Raw genomic sequence first — 12,498 nt, forward strand, 5'->3', positions numbered from 1 at the left:
CAACCTCGACCCCGAAACCTGACCATGACCCTAGCCCTAGCCCTGACCCCAGCCCTAGCCCTATCCCTGGCTGCTATCTCTAGCCCTAACCCACCTAACCCTGACCCTGAGCATAACCCCTAACCCCGACCCCTAAACCTGACCATGATCCCAGCCCTAGCCCTAAGCTCTAAATCTAACCCTCTCCCTAGCCCTAGCAGTAGACTTAACCCTATCCCTAAACCTAGCCCTAGCCCTTATCTCTATCCCTATCCCTAACCCTAATCCCCCTAACCCTGACCCTGACCAAAACCCCTAACCCTGACCCTAAAAACTCTAACCCTGACCCCTAACCCTGACCCATTCCCTAATTCGACCACTGATTGAATACTGAGAATAAATACCAAATTCCAGCCATCATAATTCATTATTTGGGTATAGTGTTTAATCTGTCTAATCAGGTCCTTTTAACTCACCCTAACACAGAGTGAGTTAACCCTAACCCTTTCTCCTTTAAAGCCTGTTCTTGCAAAAACAAAACAAAAGAACCATCTGCTACTTTCTTTCTTTCTTTCTGCCTTTACCAAATTCAGAGGAAGCCCCTTCACTCCCTGCTGGAGTAATTAATCCATCTGGAGTAATAAATCTCTTTTGTGTTGAGAATTTGTTGTCCTAGTGTATTGTGTACCAATTCTGATGTGCTACCTTATAGTGAATGTGTTTTTGTGTCTGCCTCTAGATATTGTGAGTCCAAGGTTAATGATAGGGCTGAGAATTTGCCAGTCTAGTTTCTAGGTGATGCAATTGATGAGGCCCCCACTTTGAACATCATTGTTCTTGGTCTTTATGCTCACATTGGTGGCTCATTGGAATCTCTGTGAATTTATAAAGTTATCATGGTGTTGCATTGCAATCATGGAAATACTGATTATGTGCTCTGGGTATCTGTGTGGTAATAGAAACACAAGGAACAGAACCCCTGTTCTGAACACAGGAGAAAACGTCATCACAGGGTTCAGGTAAGCCGAGACCTGTGGCACAGACTCCTGGGACCTTCTTAGAAAGCTAGTCTGCCCCTCCAGTCTTACTGGAAGAGCTCTTGCAGCCCTGACTCCCTCCTTCTTGACAGCCTATATTACCTGGCTCTGGGGTTGGAGAACAAATCTAATAAGCATCAGGAGATCCCAGTAGATAGGATTCATGACGTGACATCCAGTGGGCTGGGGTAGTCCAAGACACAGCCTAAATTCATGTGATCCTTGAGGCCTGTGTTCATGGAGTTCTTTGCTCCTGTGGCCATGCCCACCACAAACTAACTTTTGAACTTGAGATGCTGAAGATGAAGCATAAGTAGGTGATGATGGACCTGCAGAACTTGCACAAGGAAAGTACTGAGGCTTTATGCAAATGCAAAGAGTTGACTGAGAAGACCCGCTCCTGCTGGTGAGTGCCTGACTTGGCTGGGACCCTATTATTTGGGAGGAACTGATTCTACCCTTCTTTCTCTTTGAACAAAAGTGAGGGCTCTAGTTGTAGCCTGTGTTTCTCTTAGCAAGCAGCCTACCTTGCAGCTCTTGGACTTGTGCTTCCTAGACTCAGTTTTTCTAAGCATGAAGAGCCTATGAGACCCTCCAGCATTGTTTTATCAGCCCCAGGAGCCTTTAGATAGCAAATACGGTCTGCACCTTTTCCATGTCAAGGTTTTCAGTAGTCTGAATCTTTTGGGTATTTGGTTGTTCTCTGGCTTTGGCCTGCATCTGAGTGATGCTGACATGGCTACTGTGGGCTACAGCCTGGGGTTCTCTGGAGACTTAGGACCTTGCAAGGATGGGTGGTACTTGGAGATGAGGTGGCAGATGGAGGCTAGCTGGAGCATATCAATTTCTGGTGATGGTTCAGCACCCTCAAGAGCTGGCTCCTGAATGGACTCAGCTGAAGGAAAAGAGTAACCATGTTAAGACAATAGAAAGCTGTGGGGGAGTTTTACTACAAGAGTCCTGTGAGGAGGTGAAGAGGCTCTGTGAGAAGGTCCATGATCTATGACCTTTGGGCAAAGCAACTGCTATTATTTTAATACACACAATGTGCCTATATAACTGCCCTCTAAGTATTTGTGATTAATTCTACACAATACTGTTGCTATCAATTTTGGTTATTTAAATCAAGACTCATAACTGGTTGGTTAAATGCCAATATGTAAAGGCCAATATGTAAATGTTAATACAACAAAGTTCACAATGGTTAAAGAGCATCATAAGCCTATTACCCCCTCCAAAGCTCAGGGGACAACCCTGAAGGAGAAATGCAGAGTCCAAAGGAAAGACCCTGACATGATCAGCAATTACAGAGCAGTATACAATGACTTTAGCTCCATACTCATGGCAATGAAATGAACAGAATAGCAGTGAGAGTTGTCAGGGTAATAATGGTGTTTTTAACACTCTTTAATACAAGAGGTAGAGTAAACTGACCCTTACCTAGAAGGCTGCCATTGTTTTAATCAAGTCAGTGATCTTAGCATCTGGGAGGTAGAGGGTGAGTATATCAGAAGCTTAAGGACATTAATGACTACACTGTTTTAAACCAGCCTGAGGTATAAAAGAACTTTTTTTCTTTTATCTTTTTTTATTATTATCATTTATTACAATTTAAAAGAAGCTTCTTAAATAGGGTTAGGGTGGGGAAGGGAGAAAGATAGGAAGGGTAGAAAGAGGAAAAGAATGATTAGAATACAATAAGATACTTTCTTGTTAATCATTTATATTAAATACTGGCTCTGAATGCATTTGTTTCATATCTGTAGCCTATTATTTCTGTTTTTATGACAATACATTTCAATATAAAAATGTATCACACTCAAACTAGGTATGGTGCCATGTGTTTTTAATATCAGCACTCAGGAGGCAGAGGCAGGCAGATCAATGTGAGTCTGAGGCCATCATGCTTTACACACTAAGTTTTTGAAAAGTGACTGGTATGTAGAGACCCTATCTCAAACAAGCTAAAGAGCACTGTATACATGACACCTACTGCATGCTTATTCTCACATCTTCCAACTCCGTTCTCTTTCACTTTCAATACCAAAGTGTATTTAAAGAAAGAAAGGAAAAAAAAAGTACTAGCAAGATTAACACGACAGAGGTCTCAGGTAAAAAAACATGATTTTCTAGATAAGAAATCTCCAATTAGTTTACTTTCATTTTTTGGAAAGAGTGCTGGGTATTGAACCTTGGGCATTGGGCCTTGGGCATGTTAGACAAATGTTCTACTACTAAGCTACATCTATAATCATAGTTTATGTTTTTGTGCTTTTCTTATAAGCTTTGTAAGTAATACATAGAATAATAGATAGAAGTAAATCCATATTTCATACAAGATCAATCAAGTACACTTTATATAATATACAACCGTGAAGCAAACTACATAAACAGCATGATTCTTAGGACATATTCAAAACACAATATTTTATGAGCTCGTGATATCATTGTAGCTAGTAAAGAAATGTGCCAAAACTCCCTTTGCCATTCCACTTAAACTGGTTTCCCATAATTTCAATAAACATTTCCTGTGACATTATGTTGTCATTAGCTTGTATGATCCCAAGTTCACTCAATCTTTTCTTCATCCGGCCTTTTTGCATGGAAATAGCTAGTAGTTCATTTATAATTTCACAGTTTCCCTTAGCTTGTTCAGAAAAATCAGCTGTAGTATAAAGCTCCATTTTGCTAGCCACACAGTGAAGCATTTCTTCCAGATCTAATCCTTCAGTGGCATCAGGCTCTCTAGTCTTTTGAACTGTACTGTCTAAGGAAAGAAATTATAATAAAGTTAAATATATAGTCTAACCAAAAAGGAGATAGAACACAGTCTGTTAGACTCAAGCATTTTCTGCCAAGAGTTTATAACAGGATATTACAAATTCTTTACTATAAGACTCTCAGTGAGTAGCTACTTGAATCTTCTTGCAAAGTTTCATAAGACTAATAGGGTCACCAATGTTAAACTTTGTTTACCTTCTTCATCCTAAAATTTCAGTCACTGGACAGACATTTTCATGGATATTTACTATCTGCTAAGCTACATGAGCTAGGATACAAATAATAATATAATAGTCCTACTTTTCTTAAATAAACTCCCAATCTATAGGCTAATTGATTGGCCTCATGATTCCCATCCTGAAGAGTATACTCTCATGATTGTTAAATAGCAACAAGATTTTGCATTATCATCTAGCAATGTGACTAAGGCTTTATCAAAAAGTTTGTTCTAGCTGGTTGTTGAAGAGGAACTCAGATTGAAACATGATATATTTGCTTGAATCTGTGTATCTTAATCAGCAGGGCTACAGAATGATTCCAGCCAAGAGAGACCTTAGTCCTAAAATCTATACCATGGAAGTAGATTCTTCCACCAGAGCTTTCAAGGTAAGATTCTATTCAACATACATCTCAATATTACCCTGTGATGTCCTGAGGGAAATGGCTCCTGCAGGACAACAAGGCCTACTCTTTAAACTGCCCCTAAATATCCACAGCCATGCCAATACTTTAGACTTCTTTGTGTCTGATATTTAAAAGTAATTTACAATGGCTTGAAGTTCACAAATTTCCATTGTGTGCTCACCTTCTCTGCCAGGAAAGGTGGTGACAGGGAGGTACTTTTAATAATGAAAAGTAAAGGCAAACTCCAGTAAACCTTCAGAAGCAGCATTCAACCTGGAAAATTCATTTCCTGCTTCCATCATTCACAAATATCTATAGAAGTCGCTTTGTTTTATACTTACAAGAAGCCAAAAATAAGGACCTTACACTGAAATGAATGAACAGTTGAACAAGTCAAATTTGAAAGTTTCTTTTATGTTTAGATTCTATAATGGCTTCATCAAGCTTCTCTATCTCTATGACCAAGCATATTCAATGATTTTTTTTTTTGAAAATTGATCTCTGACTCTCTGTAATTAAGTATGACCTTGAACTTCAATTCTCCTGCTTCTAACTCCAAGTGTTGAAACTGAACCTACAGTTTTGTGGATGTTAGGCAAGCATGCTACTAGCTGAAATATTTCCCCAGACCTCCATCCAGCAATATTTTTGAGTGAGAAAAACTAAAGTCTTCATGAGAATTTAGTGCTGAAATACGATAAATTAGGTCTACTTTTCTATTCAATTAATAAATGCATTTACATAAATTTAATTAAATTACTAAACATAGCATACCACCAGCTTCATCTTGGACATTTTCCTGTAGATCACAGAAAATCGTAGGCTTCACCAAAACAACACCGTAACCTTCATTATTATGTATGATGTTATTTATCATAGATATTTTGGGAATATCATAATGCTCATCAAGGAAATCCTGTGACATTGAAAACAAATGTCTTAAGGAATTATTAGTAAACATGTTTCATAAACTCTCTACCTTCAAAAATTCTCCACACTATTTCTAAAGTAAAAGTAGAAAATCCATGCTTATTAGTAAGTTGTAGAAGTGAGGTCAGAGTTGTGTGTTGTTGTCATTTAACAAACTATTATCTAAAGACTTTTAATCACTATTAGTGTTATTAAAATTTATATACTACTTATACTTTAAAGAATAACAGAGCACAACACGAGAATAAAATAAATATAACTTTTTGGGTGAAATTATAACCTTTGAAAAAAAAATGTTTCAGCTGATACCTACCTTAATGAGGATTCCTTCCTTGCAGTGATGAATCCCATTGTCAGTCAGGGTACACTTACTTCCAGGATATATTTCTATACCAGCACCCTATAAAATATGAGATAATAGTTACAAAAAGTCAAGACCTGGGACTGGAGAGATAGCTAAGCAGTTAAGACCACTGGACCCAGGGTTCAATTCCTAGTACCTTAGTACCTAGTTCACAATCATCTTTAAGCCCAGTTCCAGGGGATCCAACATCTTGTTCTGGCCTCCCTCCATGAACACAAGTAATGGATAAACGTACCAGCAGGAAAAACACTCACATACAAACAAATATTTTAAAAAGACAAGATTATAAAGGTTTATTACTATCACTTCTTAGTCTTTCAGATGGGATAAATGTAAAACATACTGTTTTAAAGATAACTTTTATTATGTCTTTCTTCTTTTACATTTATTTATTTTGGAGACATGTGTGAGCACACAAACATGAGTGTGTACATGTGCCATGGTGTGCCTGTGAAATTCAGAAGACAATTTGTAGGTGCAGATTCTCTCCTTCCATCATTTTGGTTCCCAGGGACCAAACTCAGGTTTTCAGGTTTAGCAGCAAGCATCTAACCCATGGAGCCATTTTGCTTGCCTTTATTAGGCAGTTATAATCAATACTGCCATCAAGAAATACTCCAATGACGAACAACTACTGATAACTAATTACTTTCAAAAATCACATTCATGGAACTGAAGAAATGGTTTGTTTACTAAAGTGCCTACAACATAAGCCTGGAATGTTTGGATCCCAAACACAACAGTGTGAACCTGTACCTCCAGTCCTGTAAGAACAGAGACAGGAATCACTTGATTTCATTGTTCAGTCAGACTAACTGAACTCCATATTGAGTGAGAAACTCTACCTCAAAAAATAATGTAAAAGTGATTGAGGAAGACAATGTCAACCTCTGCCTATACTTTTTCGGATTGACACAGGCAACATTAGATAATCATTTTTATTCTCAGTGTCTTATTTATAAAATGCTATAGAGGTCTATGTTTAATGACTACCCAAACTTTAGATGACTAGGAGATATTAGTGTCTGATTCTCCTTGAAGAAAGAATAGATTTATATCTTGGTATCATATGTGACTGATTGACTTCAAACTTAAACAATAAAGAACTACTTCTTTCCAGAGACGAAGCAATACCTTGGCACCATATACATCTGAGTTCTTCATGAAAAGTTCTGCTGATGTGCGTACTGTGACTCCTGTAGTTTCACATTGCAGTACACAGTTTTCTAGTGTGGTCTTGCCATGATGAATGACTGTAACAAAAAATATTCAACTATTTCAAGTGATATATTAATATCAGAAACAGTTTACAGCTAACGTTAGATGTCCTGATAACTCTTTATAAACATGTCTCTTGACCCAAAAAAGACTTTACTTTTGATGAACTTTGCAGCCAAGTTAATATGTGGAGAGACCCTTTAAAACTATACACTTAACCTATCCTGTTGTGTATGCAGCTGTTTATGTTTAATCTGCTGCCTTGGTCACTGTTTTATTGCTGTGAAGATACATCACAAGTCTTATAAGAAAAAAGCATTTAATGGGCACATGGGTGTGGGGGTTGATAACAGTTTTAGAAGGTTAGTATCACTGTGGGGAGCATGGTATCAGATAGGGAAGCATGGGGCTGGAGAAGTAGCTGAGACTTATACATCCTGATCAATAGGCAGCATGCAGAGAGTGAGACTCAGCCTAGTGTGGGATTTTGAAACCTCAAATCCCATCTCCAGTACCACACCTTCTCCAACAGGACCACACCTAATCCTTCCCAAAAGTCCAACTGGGAAACAAGCATTCAAATATATGATCCAATGGGTACCATCCTCATTCAAACCACTGTACTAACCTTTAAGAGAACAGTGTAACCAACTTGTTTTAAACTCCATGTAATCAGCTTTTGCCAGGAGCCAAATCTATCTACGGAAGCCAAAGTCAAAGCTATCTAGTAGAGACAAAGGTATCTATGGAAGCCAAAGTCAATTAGTGAGCCAAAGCTATATATTGGAAACAAAGGTATTTACTGAAGCCAAAGCCAAGTAGAGAGCAAAGGTCATTTAGTGGAGACCTAAAGCTATGTAGTGAAAGAGTTATCTAAGACTCTAAATCATGGGTGATAGATTATGAGGACATACGTTTGTTAGAGCATCCATAAGATATCTTTAGAAACCACCCTTATGGTATCTTGCGGGTACAATATTTAACCCATGAAAGTACTCTTCCTATCTCCTGCAGCAGTAGATTAACCTTTCCCCTTTCCTGCCTTCTCTCCCTATATAAGTTGGGTAAAAATTTCTAATAAACGGAAGCTTTGATCAGATGAACAGACTTGGCTTATTCCTGTGTCTCTTGTTCCTCCCCTCCCCCATTCCTTCCAATCTTCCCCTTAGGAACCTCGTTGAAGCCCCACAGGTTGGGGCAAGCTTTTACAACCTAAGCAAATGAATAGCTTTAGTCTTAAGTCATATACTATTTCATGTCTATGAACACATAATGCATGCATTTATGAGTGTGTTATGGTAACAATTTGCTGAAAGCAGCCAACAGGTTGACAGCAACTTTAAAACAAAAGCCATCATAAATTTTGAAAGCAACATGTTGGTAAAAACATGCCAAGCTATGGACAGTAATAAAAACATAATTAAGCACATGTGTCATGTTATTAAGAAAACCAGTAAGCAAAAGGTGTAAGGATGGAATGATTTTTATTAAATAAAGATTTTCATATAAAGGATACAATACCTAGATGTTCCCCTAAGGAAAAACTAGAAAGTTTATTAAAGTAAAAAAGAAAGTAAAGGGCTGGAGAGATGGCTCAGATGTAATGAGCACTGGCTGCTCTCCCAGAGGTCTTGAATTCAATTCCCAGTAACCACATGGTGGCTCACAACCATCTAAAATGAGATCTGGTGCCCTATTCTGGCATGTAGGTGTACATGCAGACAGAATACTGTAAACATAATAAATAATTTTTTTAAAAAAAAGAAAGTAAAGATACCTGATATTTCCAAAACGGAATGGAAAGGCAGAAAATTGTACAAACTTATGAGGGTTTAGACCACAATTAGACAATAGGATACTTTTCAGGGGTACTATTTAAATTTTGTTACACATGTTACAAACTCAAAAAATACAAAACACCTAATTTATATAAAATATAACGTACCTATTTTGAGCTATTTTCTAAGAACTAAAGACAATATTATTAATAATAAGTGACTGGCTCAGTGGGTAAGGCACTTGCCAATGTTAGTGCCTAAGTTTAAATGTCCAGAGCTCAGGTACAGCCAAGTATACAGTAGTGCACACATGCAATCCCAGTGATCCTATAGTGAGGTAAGAGGTGGATACACAGAGGAAACCCCAAAGGACCCAGGCCAGCTACCTTGGTATGAACTGCAGTTAACAACAAAGAAACCCTTCCTCTAACAAGGTGGAAAATGATGACTGACACCCAAGATTGTTTTCTGACTTGCCTCTCCCTAAGAACAGTAGGTAGGTAACCACATTCACACATAAAAAAGAAAAAAAAAATGCCTTAAACTAAGAAATGGAAAAGTATATATTCATTACAAAAAAGATTCATAATACTCATATTATTATTGATATACATATATCAATGAACAGTTTTTCTGGGTATCTTGGAAAAAGAAAGGGACCTTGAAAACTGGTGGACATGTATTCTATAAAACAAATAGTAGAGTGATGTCTTGGTCTTTTTGGTGTGTCTGTAACAAAAGACCTGATATATGATTCTAGTATCTGTGAAATCAGAACAGCATGGTGTCTGATAAGATCTCCCCTGCTATGTTACAATGTGGACAGGTATAAGAAAAGGAATTGCATGTAGAAGGAGCACATGCACTAGCACGAAGCAAGAATACAGACGTATCATGTTCACTCTTAGAAGAACCTATGCCCCCAAAACTAATCTGTTCCTACGAGACCTATAGTAATCCATTCCTGAGGATAGAACCTCTGTAAACTAATTGACTACTACTAGGTCCCACCTCTAAAGGGTTCCACCAATTTAACACTGTTATACTAGTGTTAGGTATAGTGAAATATACCTATAAACCTAGGGCTCATGAGGTTGAGGCAGGATTGACATTTGCCAACAGTTCCAGGATGGCCAGATTCAGAGTGAAACCCTGTCTCAAAAACAAACAAACAAACAAACAAACAAACAAACAAACAACAAACCACTAACAGAAAAGAAAAATCGTAAGTTTTCAAGAATAAACTAAATTATTTTTCATTTTGAGGCTTCCTAAGTCCTCATGCTATACACATGTTATTAATCAGCCTTCCATATATTCAAGTTCATTACATTTTATCTTCCAGGAAAATCAACTTTTCACACAAAGTTCAAAATAAAATATACACCGAACACCCATATACTTACTTAAGATTCCTTCTATAGAATCACGCTGAATAAATTTTATGCTTGAAATTTTAATATCCATACCCATGCAATCCAAAAAAGTATCTCCTTTGCCCCTCTTTTCTATGACAATATCATCTGGTAAACCATATCCTAAGGAAGAGAGGAAAAATTAAGAGAAATGCCTACATACAAAAGGTTAGATGATCTAAATGTCTAACAACAAATGAATGGACAATGGAATTCTAAACAGCCATAAGAAAGGAAGATATGAAACTTGCAGGAAAATGGACAGAAATGGAAAATATTACACTGAGTATAGTAACCTAGGCCCAGAAAAGGAGACCTCATATTTTCTTTTTGGTATACATAACTTCAAAATTTAGATTCCTTAACTTTTATTTCCTTATTTGTTTTTTTTTTTTTGAAACAGGTTTTCTCTGTTTGTTTGCTTATTTATTTATTTATTTAAGTTGTTTTGTTTTGTTTTTTTGTTTTAGTTTTGGAAACACGGTTTCTTTGTGCAGCTTTGGCTGTCCTGGACTTGCTTTAAACTCACAATCCTCCTATCTCTGTATCCTTGAGTGCTAGGATTAAAGGTGTGTGCCACCACACCCAGCTTAATTTTTTTTTAAATTTTTAATTCAAGTTTAATTCCTTATAGAGAAAAGAAAGAGTCCATGGACAGAGGAAACACCAAGGGAGGAGGTAGTAAAACACGGAGACATGAAAGTGGGACTAGGCATTAAAGGGTTTGGGCAGGGATACAGCAGTACAGGGAAGATAGGAAAACAAAACTAAGGAAGCATATAAAAGTTATATAAAAACTTATTACTTTATAAAGTAAAATAATAATAATAGCTTAAAGAAATAAAAAAAAGCTTTTAATCTGATAGGCTAGGATCAGATGGAAGGGGAGGAGGACCTCCCCTATTAGTGGACTGGAGGAAGGGCATGGGAGGGGACAAGGGAGGGAAGGTGGGTGGGATTGGGAGGGGACAAGGGAGGGGGCTACAGCTGGGATATAAAGTGAATAAACTGTTAAAAAAGAAAGAAAGACCTCGTGCAGGAGCAAATTGATACCCTATGGCAAATCGCTCAACTTGGCTGTCAATGAAAATATGTTGGACTTTGAGTCACTAGCATATAACATGAGAATTTTTCCTGTGATGCAAATCTGTCTAAACAATTGTCGAGCTATATTTTAGGTAATTGGACTGGAGAATTCGATACTACGATGGAGCAGCTGAGAGTGGCCATTGTCACAGTAAATTCTACCAGAGTGGACGCAGGACTAGCCACAGGATTATCATCATGGATTGCTGCAGCTATGAATCATCTGAAGGAATGGGCGGGCATGGGAGCGTTAGCAGGCCTTCTGGTGTTGGTCTCCTTGGTTTGCCTGTGGTATATATGCAAGATTAGAGTCTCACAACAGTGTGATGCAGCCATGATCATTCAGGCCTTTACAGCCATTGAAGCAGGACAGTCTCCCCAAGCATGGTTGGCTACCATAAAAAGCTAAAATGATACGCTCAGGATGCGAGGCTAAGCACTGCACTCAGGGTCATCCGCTTTGGACCCAGAGAAGAGCATGTCTGGTTGCATGCGGGTTGATGCCCCAGGTCCCGCCTCTGAGAAAAAGGTATTGGACGGGTCTGATGCTCTTTGGGTGGATGACACCTAAATGAACATCGGTAAAAAGTCCCAATTTATTTCTAATATCAGAGATCAGACCTCTACTCTTGCCTGATGCGTCTAAAACAAAAAGGGGGAACTGCAGAGAGCTGCGGAATGCTATGCCTTAAACATGGAGCTGGTTTCCGCCTTCCACCTTCCCGATGGTGAGTGCTCTCTGTCACGAACAAGTCCACATTTGGCTAAGGCTGAGGATCTGGCTTGCTTCCATGTATGTGGACCTATCTGCATTGCCCACGTGGCACGCCTGGGTTGGCTACCCAGAGGCTATTTAAGCTGTGGGCTGGCTTTCCCCAGGGTCCGAGGATTGTTCAAGGTTCCTGAATAAACTGCATTGAAAAAAAAAAAAAAGAAAGAAAGAAAAAAAGCTTTTAAACTAGAGCCTGATACCACACGTGAGTTACTGCCCCATGACTTGTGGATCAGAAACTTCTCAAAAGAACAGGCTATTATCATTGTTCTTAGTCACCCACCAGAACTTGAGGGCAACATACTTTTGTTAGAGAAAACAGAAAAAGAGATGGAACTATGCTAGAAACTCACTCTCTGCTGGCTAAGGTTCACAGTAACAGGAGGTACTATCCAGGCTCCTAAGGGAAAAATCTTATCAACAGTCTCACCCAACTATAGATTATGCATGTGATAACATACACCTGCCAGACAGGGTATGCTCACTGATACAAGATAACATGACTATTCTGGAA

At 38.3% G+C, this 12,498-nt stretch overlaps 1 protein-coding gene across 1 annotated transcript in view; it reads right to left on the minus strand.

Moving 5' to 3' along the window:
• Positions 1–2,736: 2,736 nt before the first annotated feature.
• The window catches only part of Shcbp1 (SHC binding and spindle associated 1), a 32,662-nt gene continuing 22,900 nt past the window's right edge, over positions 2,737–12,498 (minus strand). The window contains exons 9-13 of the mRNA XM_021664855.2: positions 10,118–10,249; positions 6,850–6,968; positions 5,665–5,751; positions 5,196–5,337; positions 2,737–3,783 (exon numbers count right to left, since the gene is read on the minus strand). Of these exons, the coding sequence (XP_021520530.1) occupies positions 3,470–3,783; positions 5,196–5,337; positions 5,665–5,751; positions 6,850–6,968; positions 10,118–10,249 (794 nt within the window). The 3' untranslated portion in view covers positions 2,737–3,469. The remainder of the gene's footprint in view (positions 3,784–5,195; positions 5,338–5,664; positions 5,752–6,849; positions 6,969–10,117; positions 10,250–12,498) is intronic.

The sequence above is a fragment of the Meriones unguiculatus genome, chromosome 4 (genome assembly GCF_030254825.1).
Source record: "Meriones unguiculatus strain TT.TT164.6M chromosome 4, Bangor_MerUng_6.1, whole genome shotgun sequence".
Classification (NCBI taxonomy): domain Eukaryota; kingdom Metazoa; phylum Chordata; class Mammalia; order Rodentia; family Muridae; genus Meriones; species Meriones unguiculatus.